Source organism: Vespa mandarinia, chromosome 21 (genome assembly GCF_050613455.1).
Source record: "Vespa mandarinia isolate Hongniang chromosome 21, ASM5061345v1, whole genome shotgun sequence".
NCBI lineage: Eukaryota > Metazoa > Arthropoda > Insecta > Hymenoptera > Vespidae > Vespa > Vespa mandarinia.
This window is the reverse complement of record NC_140830.1, coordinates 2877501-2895000: the sequence shown is the minus strand read 5'-3', so window position 1 is coordinate 2895000 and position 17500 is coordinate 2877501. Positions and strand designations below refer to the sequence as shown.

Sequence of the window (17500 nt, the reverse complement as noted above, 5' to 3'; positions counted from 1 at the left end):
CATAGGGTGTAGTGTCAGATTAAATATAATCATTGACAATTAATACTTCAATATCATCGAATACTATTAGATCTAAAATTGTTATCTAATTTAATGTTAGCAATCTAATGCCTTGTTTAAAATACGTCGATTAAAATACGTCGTCGCGTGTTATGTATGTATGTATGTATGTATGTATGTTGTGTGTGTGTGTGTGTATTTTATATGTATATTCGGGGTACCAATTAATCATTAATTTTCATTATTGAGATTCGTCTTGGTCTGCTCTATCACTTATAGTTTAAATCGTGTGCACTGAGGTAGTCGGATGGAATAAGTGTTTGTTCTTGTAACTTGTTATTTTTTTTTTCCTTTTCCCTTTATTATTATAATCTTTTCTCTTCTTCTTTGACTTCTTCTTTGTTTCGTTTGTTCGTTATTTTTTCTTTTTTTTTTCTTTTTTTTTTTTTTTTTTTTTTTTTTTATTATTAATTGTATTCGCTTATTAGTTATATTCGTACATTGAGATGTACGAAGACGAAGAACTTGAGAAGACGTTCGAAGGGAAGCATTATTGTGAATTTAAAAATATGATATATGGATGATGGAATTACGAGGAGGATTTTCTAACTCTATCTCTCTATTTCTCTCTCTCTCTCTCTCTCTCTCTCTCTCTCTCTTTTTCCTATCACCATCATCATTATCATTGTCATCGTTCTGATCATCATCATCATCATCATCATCACCATCATCATGATTACCAACATCACCATTATCATCATCATCACCCGCACCATAATCATCACCATTATCATCGTCATGATAACCTTTATCATTTTCGGCAATGATTACTCGTATTCGTAAGATTGGGTGTTATTTTTGTTTCTTATTTTTCTTTTTTCTTTTTTTTTTTTCACTACTCGGCCTTAACAACCTCGGGTTCTTCATTTTCACTGAAATCATCTTCCTCGGCAGCCGAGGATTCGGCTTCGTCCATGATCGCGGGATGCCTGTCGTGCGATAGATCTTGTCGATCCTCGTGAACAACTCCAGGTCCTCTACCTTCGTCCCTACCGATCATAGGATAGTCCTCGAGACCGCGGCTACCTAATTTATCCATTGCGCTCATGTGTGCCATTTTAGCGGCATGCGCAGCTGCTACGGCGGCCGCTTGTTCCGGGCTCAAGCCCATCGTCGTTAATCCAGAATTTTCAGCAATAAATTGAAGATAAGTATCGAGTATGGCCGAACCAGTGGCACTTGCGTTGTGATGACCGGGATGTAAGTGTCCAGGTGGATGAAGAGGGGCCGTATTAGGCTCCCGATTTCCGTGCATAGTGTCTAATGATTTAGCAGCTATCGCTGTAGCCGTTGAACTTTTGTTATTACTCGTAGTTGTGTTATTACTGCTAGCGGTGACCTTCGTGATGACAGTATTGTTGTTAGGAGTTGGCGAACCGTACCTGAGACTCAACGGTAACGTTAGATCCTCTGGGTCGTCGCCACCGCAAACGCTACTTCCTGCTTCCGACGGTGCACCCCTTGGTAATTCCAATCTCATGTCTCCTCTACGTGGACCGGTTGGACTCGCTCTTGCACGTAATTCCGCAGGGCTAACTTTAACCCCAGCCTTAGCCAATAAACGCGATGCCAATTCTGGATCGAACGGGCTTGGCATTGGCAATACCGGTAAATCCTTCGTGCTAATTCCACGATGTTGCCTTGACATATGGGAATGCAAAGAGTTCCTAGACTTTGCCACGGTACCACAGAGAACGCAACGATAACCTGGACAGATCGTATGCTTATCCTCAAGGTGCGTACGTAATGTATGTGCCGATCGATAGATTTTCCCACATTTTGGACAGGGCCGTGGATCCGTAGCACGTACACGCATCATGTCTAGACCTCGTCGTGCAACTGAAAAATATAAACAAACAAAATACAACGAATAAACTTTAGAATTAGTTTATTAAATTATCGGATTCGTTCTATACTGATTTTATAAAGGGAGATATTTTCTTTCTGTTTTTTTTTCTTTTTTATTTTTTTTTCTTTTTTCAGGTATTTTGGTCAAATTCAAATAAACTCATGTTGGATTCACTGAATACCTTTTATTGTACAAAGCATTACTTAAATAGTATATATATATATGTATATATATATATACTTTTTATTTCGTATATTTTATTCATATATTTATAAGCTAATGTCTGCTAAAATAGTGCGTATCGTCGATGCTCTGTACATCGTTTGTTATACGGGCTGTCGGTCACGAAAGCGGTAAAGATATTATCACGCGTAACAACAACGGGATGATAAAAATAATATTCAAATGAACGATATTATGCTTGATAAAAGATTGCACCTATAAATATATCTCTATTGCATGTTAGGTAAAGAAAAATAGAAAAATAATAAATATAATAATAATAATAATAATAATAATAATAATAATAATAATAATAATATCGATCTTCGGGTTTCGAATTAAAATGAACTTGTCTAACGCAATATAATTATCAATTGACCAGTGGTACCACTAATATAACCAACAGCTCATACACCTTAGTATTATAATCGTATATGTCCACGTGACCACTTGCGACGTATTTTCTATAGTAACTATCATACAAGCGCTGGTATGTGTGTGTATATGTGTGTGTTTTTGTGTATTTATGTGTATGTGTATGTGTATATGATGTTTCGATTACATTATAATTATGTATTATTATTTGAACATCATAACGAATCAACTCTGATTCCGAAGTTTTGATAAAAACTATAATAGACAAATGCAAGGTCAATGTTTCTTATAGGTTTTCTTCCAATTTTTCTTTTTTTATTTTTTTTTCTTCTTTTTCTTATAGAAAATTTATTGGAAAATTTCTTTCCTATCTTCGATTCTTTATTTTTTTTGTTTTTTTCCTTTCGTTTCTGATGATTTTTTTCTTCCTTCTTGTTGTTGTGTTGTTTTTGTTATCGTTATTGTTGTTGTCGTCCTACCTTCGGAGTCAGAGAGATTAGAAAGAAGCGTCGCAAAGTGTTCAAAATCGGTTCGCGTTTAATGGAGTCTCTAATCTAGAGAATACTGACGAAAACATAAAACTGTGTAGAAAAATAAGGCTAGGCGCTATTTAGGTAGAACGCTTCAAAAGTAGGGATTGAGGGTGGGTTGAATTGGGTTGGGTTGGGTTGAATTGGAATGGGGTAGGAGACGAGATAGGGTGGGTTGGTTGGTGGGAAGATGGTCGAGCATTTTTCATTGAACGTTTCTTTTTTCTCTTTTCTTTCTTTCCTTCCTTTTTTCTCTCTTTTTTTTCCTTTCTTTCTTTCTTTCTTTCTTTCTGTGTGCACTTGTACACGAAGAAGACAAGTTTAAAAAAATTTTCGGGAGTGTCTCACTTCGAATATCGAATATCGATAATCGAATATATCGAATCAAATCGATTCGCGCAAAATTTCGCGTAGAACCAACACACACACGCAAATGGACTCTGTAATCTCTTGATAATGACCATGAAAAAAGAGACCCGTTACGATATTGGTATGGCCTACTATTACTACTGCTACTAATAAGGATTTTTAAATTCTTCATCATCATTATTCTATTTTCGATCATTATTCTATTTATCGCGTGTTTTTGTTGTTGTTGTTATTGTTGTTGTTGTTGTTATTGTTGTTGTTGTTGTTGTTCGTAATTTTTTTATTTTTTAATTTTTTTTCCTTCTTTCCTCACGGATGTGCTAAATACTCGCTATGCTGTTGCTGTTGTTATGTTTTTTCTTTCTCTATTCTTTTTTTTCCTTTTTTATTTTTCATTGCTTCCTTTTTTCTTTTTTTTTTTTTTGTCTTCGTTCGTTAAATCATTATTATATCGGCACTACGCTCTTAAAAACTACATTATTTTCGTAAGGCTGGCTTACTCAGCTTGGAGGAACATTGTTTTCTCTTGTGTAAATACATACGTCTCGTTCTAAAACTTTATGCGGATTGTCCATAACAATTCTTTTGGACATTCCTTTTGTTTTATTGTTTTTTCTCATTTGTATGTATGTGTGTGTGTATGTGTGTATATATATATATATGCATATATATATATGTGTGTGTGTGTGTGTGTGTGTGTGTGCGCGTGCCTGTCCGTGTGTGGTTTTTTGTTTCGTTTTGTGTTTTTCTTTTTTTGTTTTTTTTTGTTCTTTTTTTTTTTTTTACTTCCTTTAATTAATACAAGACCCTACGGCGTCTAGATTTTGTCAGGCTCTACTGGAAATACTGTTTCGTTTATGTTTTTTTTTTTTTTTTTTTATATAAAATCAATTCTATGTATATTATATTTATATTCTATATATATAATATTTATATATATATATATATATATGTATATAATTTTTCTTTTTATATACTCTTTTATAATATATACAACGTGTGCGTTTTCTCATAATTATTATTGATTTCAGGGATAGAAACACGGTACGCGGACTTGGCGAGTGAGAGAGGGTGATGAAGTAGTGGGTTGGCGGGGTTGGGGGGGGGCATGGGGTGTGGGAGGGGCATGGGAGTAGGGGTTTACGTGTTTGAAACTTTGAAAAATAAAGCGGCACTGTTGAGAAATAGTACAAACGTGATCTCGTACAGCATTATATTATTATATGAAGTTAATGGTATTAGTAGATTCGAGCTAAATCTTCTCTTATGCGATGATAATCTGGCACGCAATGTCCTAAACGATGACGAACGCATGATTGATCTAATGTATTTCAATCGTTCTCAAGAAAAAAGAAGAGGAAGAAGAAGAAAAATAATACAAATAATAACAATAATAATAATAATAATAATAATAATAATACTAATAATAATAATAAAGACGATCTCTTTGGAAAAAAGAATAAGAAGAAGAAGAAGAAGAAGAAGAAGATAGTATAGATTTGAAAAAGGAATAAACGATTAGGTTATTAGTTGATTCCCTCTCGATCAAACATAAGTCCATCTAAGGGTTTTTATCTGATCCCACTGTATCGGATGTTTAAGTCTCATATGATTCCGGACACTGTTAGGATGGGAAAATGTTTTAGCACAGGATACAACAGGACAGGTCGGCGAGTCTCTAGGATAATGATGATCCAAGTGAGCTCTCATAGCACCAATCTCTTGGAAGGTCCTACAGCAAAGTGGACAACGATAACCGTGTTGTCGATGATGTTCACGTAACATTCTCTGTTGCCTGAAATCTGGCTGGGCTCTTTGATACTTGGCTGTTGTTGTGGTGATAGTCGTTGTCGCCGCAACCGTATTCCCTGATTGGTCGGAGTCATCTTCGTGCGTTCCTGCCGGTTGGAGATGGTGAGGAGGAGGAGCGGGTGGTAGTGGATGATGATGACGGTGCCGATGATGTTGCTGGTGATGGCTGTGGTGGTGGTGGTAAGCCGCACCCTCTGCCTCATCGAGCCCGTGATCTGCAACCACCACCACACCAACGTTACCACCAGCCACCACCACCATAATCCCACCCCGATAGCACATATACAATCCACCCAAAACCCCCTTCTCTTTCCTCGCTATCACATTCTCTCTCCCTATCTCCCTCTCTCTCTCTCTCTCTCTCTTTCTCTCTCTCTCTCTCTCTCTCTCTCTCTCTCTCTCTCTCTCTCTCTCTCTCTCTATCTCACCCTCTCGAGCGTCATTTAGCGGTTGCGTCCAGCAAGTGATTACTGCCTACTGGTATCAGCGCATTCCTAATCGGTATCGCTCGATATCGTGCACAACGGGGACTACACGGATATCGCACTAACATTTAACGATAACATCATGGAATTACGTTAGAGTCCTTTTCATATAGGAAGTTAGGAGAGAATGATGGAAAATTCGATCGTGCAGAACGTTATCGGGAATAATCTCACGTGCCAGATCTCGTCTTATTAGTTAGTCTATTAAATTTGCTTAAATGATAATAATAATAATAATAATAATAATAATAATAATAATAATAATAATAATAATAATAATAATAATAACAATAATAATAATAATAATAATAATAATAATAATAATAATAATAATAATAATAGTAATAATACAAATAGTAATAAAAGTAATAATAATAATAATAATACTAATACTACTACTACTACTAATAATAATAATAATAATAATATATTTTGGATAAATTAGGTGGAACAGAGAAATTTATCATGATAATTATTAATTATTATTAATTATTTAATATTATTTATTATTTATTATTATTATTATTATTATCATTATTACTTATTATTATTATTATTATTAATATCATTATTATTATGCGAGGAAGATTCTCTCCCTAGCAATTTCATGTCATTACAAGAATCGAATGACAAGAAGTTGATTGAATGATAAAAAAAAAACAAAACAGATAAAATAATAAGAAAAAGAAAAATAAGAGGAAGAGAAGGAGGAAGAAGAAGAACAAGAAGAAGAAGAAAAAGAAGAAGAAGAAGATAAAGAAGAGGAGGAAGAAGAGGTCATATTTTTTTAACGATATAAGAAAACGAATCGGAAACGAACGATTCCCGTCTCGTTGATAATCCCGTCTCTCCCTCACCCCTCACCGCTTGTTGCTTGTACGTTGTTGTCATAAGTAGTTGTAAACAGTTATTATTGTTGTTGGTGTTGTCGTTGTTGTTGTTATTATTATTGTTGATATTATCATCATTATCATCATCATCATCATCATCATCATCATCATCATCATCATCATCATCATCATCATCATCATCATCATCATCATCATCATCATCATCATCATCATCATCATCATCATCATCATCATCATCATCATCATCATCATCATCATCAGACGAATTTGAAAAAGTGATAAAGAAAAATCATTTTCACGGTTAAGAAGAGGGCGATTGATGTTGTTGATTCGAATTCCCAGGTCTTTGATGTATCCCGTGTGCTTGTAGTTGATGATTGATCAAGTAGTGTTTCGTCTTGCACCGTTTCCCGCATACGTTGCATTGAGGCCACGTGTCCGGAGGTGGCCAATTCGAATGGACGTTTTTCACGTGTTGCCTTAGGTTGCTCGGTGAGGAATAACTTCTGCCGCAGTAACGGCAAACGGGCCTCGAATCGTCATGGCGCAGTACCGCGTACAGCCTCGAGAAATTCTCCACGGCCTGCGTTGTTGTTTCGCTGGCGGCCGCTGCAGTTGCCGCTGTTGCAGCCGCCAACGAAGAAGCCTCTTCCCTCTTCGGTATCACCGATCCTACAACCAGGACGTGCCCATCAGTTCAATGGTTCACTCTGTGTTCTCACTTTCAATACTTTCCCTCTCTCTCTCTCTCTCTCTCGCACGCGCTCTTTCTCTCTCTCTCTCTCTCGCACGCGCTCTTTTTCTTTCTCTCTCTCTCTCTCTCTCTCTCTCTCTTTCTTTTATATCTCACTCGTACAAACATACACAAGCACAGGCACGTAGACTGTTCACATGCAGATGCACATATAGAGTGCACTGTGCCAGTACTACGTGCCAAGATATGTGCCCCATTCTTTTCCTTTCAACTCTCTTTCTTCTTTCTCTCTTTCTACACATACACACTTTCTCTTTCTCTCTTTCTTTCTCTCTCTCTCTCTCTGTTTCTCTGTTTCTCTCTCTCTCTCTCTCTCTCTCTCTCTCTCTCTTTCTCTCTACCAATAACCTTTCTATCTTTCATCCTTTCTACACCCTCGAGCACACTTTCATGCTCACTCGATCTATCTTTTTTTCACCTTTTTTCCCCCCCACACGTACAGATACACACACAAGCGCGCACGCGCACACATACACACATACACACATACAGGTACGCATACACACTTACATACATACATACATACATACATACATACATACATACATACATACATACATACATACATACATACATACACACACACCATAGTTGAACAAATGCATACCTAAACCTTCACACACACTTATACACACACACATACATACGCACTCGCACACGCGCGCGCGTATCACACACACACACACACACAACACGCAAGCTACTCTCGTACTCTCAGGGCATGCCCGGTTGTAGGATATTTGGTTGTGTTGTTGTCGATGTTGGCGTTGTCGTGCTTGTTGGTTGTACTCGACTATATCATTCCTACGGCCCTCTAATCTTTCTCTTTCTTTCTTTCTTTCTTTCTTTCTTTCTTTCTTTCTTTTTTTTTTTTGATTTTTTCTTGCATTTTTATATTACTTTTTTATTTTTTATTTTTACGAAGGATCTCACTTGACGTTCCCGAAAGGTACATTCATTCTCTTCCAGGACGAAATTCTCCTCAAATTTTGTGGCTTCGTTGCTCCGACCTCGACTAAAGAGACATTCTTTAAGAGAGTTGCTGGCGAAAGATGAAAGAAGAAAAGAAGGGTTGCTTCTTGCTGCTTTTTTTTTTTTCATCAGCATCTCTTCGTGTTTTCTCCCCTTTTCTTTTCTTTCTTTTCTTTTCTTTTTTCTTTTCTTTTGCTTTTTTCTGCTTTTCTTTTCCTCTTTATTTTTTTATTTTTTTATTTTTTTTTTTTTTTTTTTTGTTAAAGCAAAGACATCAAGTGGAAGAGTAATATATGTATGTAGGTGTGTATATACATATATGCATATACATACATATATATATACATATATATATACATATATATACGCATATGTTCACTCGTTATTATCGTAATCATCATGATCATTATTATCATCGTCGTCATCGTTCGTCACCTTCGTGCATTCAAGCTCGCCGAGAGAGAAAGAAAAAAGAGACAGAGAGAGAGAGAGAGAGAGAGAGAGAGAGAAAGAGAGACAGACAGACAGACAAATAGACAGCAGACAAACTGACAGAGAGAGAAAAAGAGAGAGAGAGAGTGAGAGATAGAGAGACAGAGATAGAGAGAGAGAGAGAGAGAGAGCAACAAAGCAATATCCAAAGAAAGGGAAGTTTCGATAAAAGTAGAAGGGGCTGCAAAGGAGAGGAACGGTCACGGAAAAGGAAAGGGTGGGGATTAAGAAAGAGAGAGAGAGAGAGACAGAGAGAGAGAGAGAAAGAGAGCAAAGAGTGAGTGAAAGGGAGAGAATAAGAGGAAGACGGAGTGAGCGAACTACGTAAGAACCCTCGTATTGATCCACCCTCTACTCCTCGTTACGACTATCTTTCCTACGAATCTCTAAGCAAAAGGCCTCTCCCACTTTCGTGCACGTCTCATTACGTAAAAACGGGGTGGGTGGGTTGAGGTGCGAGGGTGAGTTACATAGGCGAAGGGGGTAGAGGGGAGGGGGAAGAGTCGGATGTGCCATGTACATCCCTCTTCTCTACTTATGGACTCAACCTCGAATCACGGAAAATCATTTCTTCCCTCATTTTCTGCTTCTTTTTCCCTCTCTCTCACTCTTTCTCTCTCTCTCTCTCTCTCTCTCCCCTTTTTCTTTTTCTTTTCTTTTCGTTCCTTTTATTTTTTTGTTCTTTTTCTTTTTATTTTTAAAATCAAGAAAAATGTAAAGAAGGAAACGAAAAGAAAGGAAACGAAAAACTTGTTCGATCGTTCGATATGTAAGAAATTTTTTTTGATGGCTAGTGAATTTTGCAAATGATATCGGTCGATTTATTCGGTCGAATTAGTTCATATGATACGTACGGACAAACACGCAATCCAATCACACGTATAGCACAGTTATATAGGCACGCGCGCGCGCGCGCGCGCGAGAGCACACATCATACAGAAATGATATTAGAAAGAGAAATCGTCTAGCAACGCCTAATAAAAGTTCATCCAGCAACGAGAAGTAGTCTAACGAGAAAAAAGCTGGGATCGTCAGGCCACGTTCTGATTTATGGGTCCACGACGAAGCAATTTATTAGAATTACAGGACTCCGTATAGTGGTGAAACGGAAAAGCGTATTTCCAAGTGATTTATGCATCAACTCGATTACGCCGAATCCCAGTCGGATTAAGGTCGACTTCCTTTTCGTTAGAACGCGGGACTTCGATCTTTTTATCTTTTTTTTTTTCCTTTTTCTTCCTCCTCCTCCTCCTCCTCCTCCTCCTGCTCCTCCTCTACTATTATTTTTATTTTTCTTTATTATCTTTTTTCCCCCACTTTTTTTTTTCATATTTAATATACCGATTTATTTTTCTTTTTTTTTGATCGTCGATTCCCTTGCTCGATGCCTCCCAATCAAAATTCTTTTGGGAAGAAGGTGATAAAGAAAAAAAGCACGCCGAGAAGAGACTTTGTACCGCTATCTTATTGGTCCATTTCTTTTTGTTTCGTTTTCTTTTTTTTCTTTTTTTTTTCTTTTTATAAATAATAACATCGCATAATCTGTCAAATGAACCGATTACTGACTGCGAATCGATCACTTGGAAAAGTATGATAAAAAAAAGCTTTGCAAAAGCGTATTCCTGCGAGATAATGAAAATGAAACAAAACAAAACAAAACAAAATAAAATAAAACAGAATAGAAAGGAAGGAAAAATAGGTCGAATGACTCGTTTGGTTCATTAAAATTAATATCCATTCTACTTGGAATGTATTGATGAACGAAAAAAAAAATATATATATATATACATATGTATGAGGATATCGAGATAAAGCATGATGAAAACAATGATGAAGGATGATTGAAGAAACAAATTCGACTTAAGGAATCACTTGAAGAAGAGGAAGACAACGGGGACGAGGATGAGGACAGGAAAAGGAAGGAAACGATCTAACAGTCGAAGGAGTTTTGGTAGCAAGCCTGAGGATGATTGCGGGAGTCCATTAGCGGCGTCTATCCGACGAATTGCGTTGCATTAACGAGGAGCCGCTTTTCGAGGAGCAGTCAGCTAGCTGATTGGCTGAAGGGAGCACGAAGATCGATGTCTTTGGGTTTCAAGGGAAGGTCCTCACTACCGGTGTTTACTTTTCCTTTACCATTCTTTCTCTCCCTTCCTACCTCCCTCTCTCCGTCTCTGTTTCTCTCTCTCTCTCTCTCTCTCTCTCTCTCTCTCTCTCTCTCTCTCATGCGTACACATAGACGCTGCAATTAGGGTAATTTTTGATCTTGACGAATATATCATGATGTATTTATAAGAAATATTAGAAATGAGTTGAATCCTGTGGAATTTGTGATTTAATTGGTAAAGAAAATCTTTGAATGAATTAATTGAAAATAAATGATGTTATCTTCTCGTTTAATTAGTGATCTTTTTAGACTCCTGTTTCTCTTTCTTTCTTTCTCTTTCTCTCTCTCTCTCTCTCTACTTTTTTCCCTTCTCTCTCGCGCGCGCTCTCTCTTTCTCTCTCTCTCTCTCTCTCTCTCTCTCTCTCTCTCTCTCTCTCTCTCTCTCTCTCTCTCATCGCTGTCGGAAACAGGAACTTCCTCCCTTCCGATGTTCAAGTTTTCGATCGGTTAGGTCTAAGGTATGCGCTTGGTACGGCTTAGGTTTATGACAGGCGATTTGATGTATGGGGGTTGTTGGAAGAGTAAGGTAGGGTAGGAAAGTTTAATTTAGCTGGGCACGTGTGTTCCTCGAACGTTTTCTACCATTACATTCACCCTCTTTAAGCTTTTTTAATCCGTTTTTTATTATTTTTCTGTTTTACTTTTTTTTATATTTTTTTTTATGTATATATATATATATATATATATATATATATATATATATATAAATGGAATATGTCAGAATAATTTTATTATAAAAAATTTTAAATGTTTATCATCGTCCAATTAAAATTTTAATTGTAAATAAATCAAACATTCTCTCTCTTTTTTTATTTTTTCGAATTATTTCAATCAAGCTTTGACATCTTTAACGCATTAGAAAAAAAGAGAATATAGGAGTTCACACGAGAAAATTCAGATGAGAGTGAATAAACGTGGTGGCAACGGTGATGGTGATGATGGAGATAGGGATGGTATTGGTAGTGGTGTTGGTGTTGGTGGTGGTGGCGACGGCGGCGGTTGTTTTTGAGACGATGGCTTTAAGTCTTGCTCTAAAGGATATCGAGTCAGAAGGTTGAACGGAAAAATCCTTAGGAGTGTTACGGTGATCATGTGGTATCCCAAAAAAAGTTAAGAGCGACGATATCCGTGATAGTAATATCAGACGACGGTAATGGTAGTGGTAGTAGTAGTAGTAGTAGTAGTGGTGATGGTGATGGTGGTGGTGGTGGTGGTGATGGTGGTGGTGGTGGCGGCGGTGGCAGTGGTGGAGGTGGTTGAGTATGCCAAGGGGGTAAAAGGGAGAGAGGTGGGTACCGGGGGCAAGTGAGGGCAGATCAATGCGGACATGTGCGGGAAATTGCACAGGGATCGATCCCAGGACCTTGGGGGGGAACTACGGCCTCTCTCTTTTCTCTCTCATTCGTCTCTCTCTCTCTCTCTCTCTCTTTCTCTCTCTCGTCGCTTCTCTTTCTCTTTCTATCAACTATGTCTATCTCTCTATCTACCTCTTTCTCTCTCTCTTTCTCTCTCTCTCTCTCGCTTTTTGTTTCTCTTGTCTGTGCGATCCTCACTCTTTCTCTCTCTCTTTCTCTCTCGCTTTCTTTTTCTCTCTATCTATCGCTACCCCTCTCTTTCTTCATTTATGCTTCTACATATATATTTATCTCTTTCTCTCTCTTTCTCTTTTGCTCCCTATCTATCTATCTTTTACCCTCACACATTCACGAAATGCCGGCTGGCTTTTGCGCGTCACTTACCAACGTTATTGGAAGTTCCTGCCGAACGTCGATCGTGGATGATCCCCGGGCTATTGTGTTTTTGTTCGGAACGCTTGAAACGAGGATCGTCTATTGGAAATTTACGAACGCGCTGTGGTTAATGAAGGATCTTATATAGCACATGATCGTTTGCCACGTGTAGATAGATCGTCGGAGGACTTTAAGGGATGATTATTATTTGTCGATAAGAGAGCGAGAGTGGAGAAAAGAGAGAGAGAGAGAGAGAGACAGTGAAAGAAAAAGAAAGAGTGAGAGAAAGAGAAAGAGAGAGGGAGGAAAAGAGAGAAAAGGAGAGCGCATGTTTTTGTTCCCCTTTCCTCTCTCTCTCTCTCTTTCTCTCTTTCTTTTTCTCTCTCTTTCCCTCATTCTTTTCTCATCCTCGTTCTACCCTATGATATTTATCTCGTACTTTTCATCGACTTTATGAAGATGGAATAGTGTTCGCGTCGTCTGCGAATAAGAATGGAAAATATGCCGATTAAAAGGGACGATGCATTTCCGCCGTTCTATTTTTTTTCCCCCTTCCTTTTCCTTGTTTTTTTTCTTTTCATCCTTTTTTTCCTCTCTTCTCTTCTTTTTCCTTTTTTCTTTTCCTATCTAATCGAAGAATAAATCACACGCGCAGAGAACTAGCGGAAGGGGTTAGAATATTAATGAACGCATTCATGAACGGATCGGAGTCTCGGTGTAGTATGTATAAAGATAAAAGAAATAAAAAAAGATAGAAAAGATAAAATATCGTGTACCGTCGATACCGACTCTGTCTTCTTTTTTTTTTTCTTTTTGTTAAAAACATTTGATCGCCTCGACGATTAGAAAACGTTTTACAGTTTCATTCTATTCTCTTCCATTTGGCATTTCGGCAAATAGGTTGGCATTTATACGACGTGATGAAGTAAAGAAAAAGAGAAAAGGATTCAAATAAAAAAAAAAAAAAGAGAGAGAGAGAGAGAGAGAGAGAGAGAGAAAAAAAAGAAGTAGAAGGAAAGGGAGGAAAAAGGGAATTTGGGAGATTTCGTTTACAACGTTTACAACGTTCTCGACGCTCCCGTGAGATCTAATAAAGATTTATTATCGAATCGAGAAAGGTTCGAGTCGAGAGTCCGGCAAAGGCAAAGCTTTCCATTCTTTTTGCAAGACCCTTCCGCCGAGGGAATTCCAAGGGAACGGAGTATTGCTAGCCGACAAAACCCAGCATTAGGTAGCAAGTTCTGAGGAAAAGAGGCAACAAAAAAGAAGAAGAAAAAGAAGAAGAAGAAAAAGAAAAAAGAAGTAGAAGAGAAAAAGAAGAAGAAGAAGAAGAAGAAGGAATGAGGTCTGCGTTGAGCCGTCTTCCCGTAAAATTGATGAGCATTTGGTGCTATGAGAGTAAAAGAGAGAGAGAGAAAGAGAGAGAGAGAGGGAAAGAGAGAGGGAGAGTGAGAGAGGAAGTTCGGATTTCGTGGCACTCGGGAGAGTACCTAAGAAAAGCGCGGGAAGAAGTGTTCCTGTTTTCTTAAATATCTACAAATACATTTGTTCTGTATTCTAAGAATAAACCGGATGATGGCCGCATGACGAAACACGTTAATAGAATCAAATAAAATAGATTATAATGTCTTTTCTTTGAAGGCGACGACGACGACGAAGAAGAAGAAGAAGAGAAAGAAGAAGACGAAGCTGAATAAGAAAACCAAAGAGACACGTGTCTAGTAGCGAAAATTCTTAGTTAATCCATCCTAAAAATATAACTTAATGCTCGAGCTAGATAAGTTAGCTCGATGGAGCGTAGAGCCTGGCCGAATGGTAAACTCGGGTTACGAAGTGTCTAAAAGCATTTGTCGTATTTCAATGATCGTCGAGTTAAAAGAGAATAAAATAAATATCAAAAAAATAAAAAAAAGAGAGAGAGAGAGAGAGAGAAAGTAAGAGACAAAAAAAGAGACAAGAAAAGCAAAAAAAGGAAAAAAAACAAAAGGAGAAGAAGAAGAAAAAGAAGGAGGAGAAGGAGGAGGAGGAGGAGGAGGAGGAGGAGGAGAAGAAGAAGGAAGAAGTTTCTCCAAGTAACTTGTCTATTTCCTGATAGTAACCTCTCCCACGCGCCATCAAATGGAATTCAATCAAACTTACGAAGCTTTCGAGAACGTACCTACAGGGTTTTCTCGTTTGTCTGTTCAAGATGCTTCTGGATTATAGTAGAGCAAACAAGAGAATGAACGATGAAGAAGTAGTACGAGTAAGAGAAGGAGAAGGTGGAGGAGGAGGAGGAGGAGGGGGACTAAAAAGGAACGATAACAACGACGTAAAGAAGAGATCGGCCACGTTTTCTTTCATACTTATATATGTATACTTTGAGAAAGGAGTACGCGAGTATTCTCTTTATTTTTTTTTTCTTTTTTGTCAGAAAGGAGGAGTGCTGAGTATGATGAATAAAAAGAAAAAAATGAAGAAACGGAAGAAGACGAAGAAGACGAAGGAAGGAAGGAAGGAAGGAAGGAAGGAAGGAAGGAACGGGAAAGGTAAAGGAAGGGAAGGGTCTCGTCGTGAGGAAAATCAATGTGGTCAGAGATAGAGAAGTTTGCGAGAGTAAGGAAGAAGAAAGATAGAGGATTCGAAGACGAGGATCCTTTATGTCGGGTCACGTCTTTAATATACTTCGCGTGGGAAGTGGTATGGTTACGGCAGCTTAATCAATCTTCTTAGCAATGTGTGCGTGTTTGTGTGCGCGTGTCTCTCTCTCTCTCTCTCTCTCTTTCTCTGTGTGTGTGTGTGTATGTAAGTATATGTTGCGTTGTTAAATTATGGCTGTCAGGAATGACTGTTGTTGTTACTGGCAGTATGCTTGTTGCTATTACTATTCTTGTTGTTGCTGTTGCATTCATGAGAGATATAGAAAGAGTGTGAGAGAGAAAGAGAGAGAGAGACAGTTAGAGATAGATAGATAGAGACCGTTTCTCTTCTCTATATCGTTTTCATTCGGGAATGGCAACGATCGATCCCGAACGACCAGGAGTGCTTACGGAGGAAGAGTAAGAGGGAGAGTATGAGGGAGGAGTAAACGGAGTATTCGTGACGACGATATCGAGCGTACCTACGATGAGGGAATACCATCGGGTGCTGCGGCATGTGGTACGCGGAACTTGGAGAAGTTCGAAACCACTGGCACCATCGCCATCGCCATCGCCATCGCCATCGCCATAGCCATCGCCACAGCCATAGCCATCGTCATCGCCATCACTATCACCCTCTTCTAATAGCTCTATCTCTCTATCTCTCTATGTCTCTCTCTCTCTCTCTCTTTCTCTCTTTCTCTCTCACGCTTACTTGTTTCTTCGGTCGCTCGCTCGTTTGATTTATCCTTCAAGATATATATATATATATATATATATATATATATATATATATATATATATTTATTTGAATTATTTCGAAGATTTTAATATTTCCATTGAATATTTTTATATATCATAGAAATATTCTCGAGAATTATTCTAAATTTTTTTCTTTCTCCTTTTTTCATTCATTCATTCATTCATTCGTTGATTCATTCGTTCATTCGTTCATTCATTTATTCTTTCTTTCTTTCTTTTTTTTCCTTCTTCCCTATTTCTGATTTTATTGAATTTTGAATTCTTATTTGAGAAATTATGAGAAGGAACGAAGGAAGGAAAAGGGATGAAGGGGGAAAAGGAAAAATAAAAAAGGGAGCAAAAAAAGTGCGCGACGATACGCTGAATGACGTGGACGAATGCGAGAGATTCCAAGAAGGGAATTGCGATTGTCATTTGTCCGAATGACGCAATATACCGTATAACTTTTCCTCCGGGTACGTGGGGATATATGTATTCGTGAGGGTTAGGCGAAGAAAAGGGGATTTCTAGACATTAAGGGAGGTACGAGAAAGAGAGAAAGAGAGAGAGAGATAGAGAGATAGAGATAGAGATAACTGGACCAAGTTAAACGATTGAAGACAAGGAAAGATCAAGGACACACAAATATATATGTGTGTGTGTGTGTATGTGTGTGTATACGTATACATAGATAGATATAATTGAACTTTGCTTATCGCGCGTGTCCAGACCAGAAAAAAAGAAAAAGTAAACGAATCCTCTCTATTTTTTACTCAATATTATTCGTAATAACCTTAATATCGATCTTTCAAATATATTACAACGTTTAAAGAAAAATATTAATTCTCCAGAGAGAGAGAGAGAGAGAGAGAGAGAGAGAGAGAGAGAGAGAAATATTCTGCTCGGCAAATCAAACGTAATTTTCAGAAAGGTCACGAGGTAAGAATTTCGAATGGGATGAGAAAAAAAATCGCAGGAGAATGGGGTGGGTTGGTCAGGAAAGATGAGGAACGTAAGGGAGAGAGATGGCACAGGGAAAAGGGATCGAGGGGCGGCACGGGGGGGGATGACGAAAGAGAATCTTTCTTACTTTTCTCAACTACGTGGGTACATAAGAGAGGAATTGCGTTTTCTTTTCTACTCACATACACACACACACACACTCACACACACACACACACATATATATATATATTATATATATAAGTGAAAGTGGGCGTGGACATGTACTCACGCAATCGCATCCCTCTCAATCCCAACTGGTCCCTCACAAACTTCAATCCACCCTCTCACCTCTCTCACGATTCACCTTGTATATATGTACTTTGAACGCGAGATATTACACGCACATCGAAAATATAGAAAGAAAAAGAAAGAGAAAAAGAGAGAGAGAGAAACATCGTCCTCGTCCTATCGAAGAAACTCGTCAATTTGATAAGAATCGGACCGAAACTGAAACGAATTCCGAAGTTA

The 17500-nt window shown here is 37.9% G+C and overlaps 1 protein-coding gene and 1 long non-coding RNA gene across 5 annotated transcripts in view; both read right to left on the bottom strand.

Moving 5' to 3' along the window:
* Positions 1-654: 654 nt before the first annotated feature.
* Positions 655-17500, bottom strand: part of LOC118444020 (protein abrupt) — a 74374-nt gene continuing 57528 nt past the window's right edge. For all 4 annotated transcript variants that reach the window (XM_085663380.1, XM_035871803.2, XM_035871804.2 and 1 more), the window contains one exon: positions 655-1899. In XM_085663380.1, coding sequence (XP_085519506.1) covers positions 896-1899 — 1004 coding nt within the window. In that variant the 3' untranslated portion in view covers positions 655-895. The remainder of the gene's footprint in view (positions 1900-17500) is intronic.
* Positions 11703-14529, bottom strand: LOC146872322 (uncharacterized). The gene is made up of 2 exons (XR_014983463.1): positions 12632-14529; positions 11703-12425 (listed from the first exon to the last, which is right to left on the bottom strand). It is a non-coding gene; the product is annotated as an uncharacterized LOC146872322 (long non-coding RNA).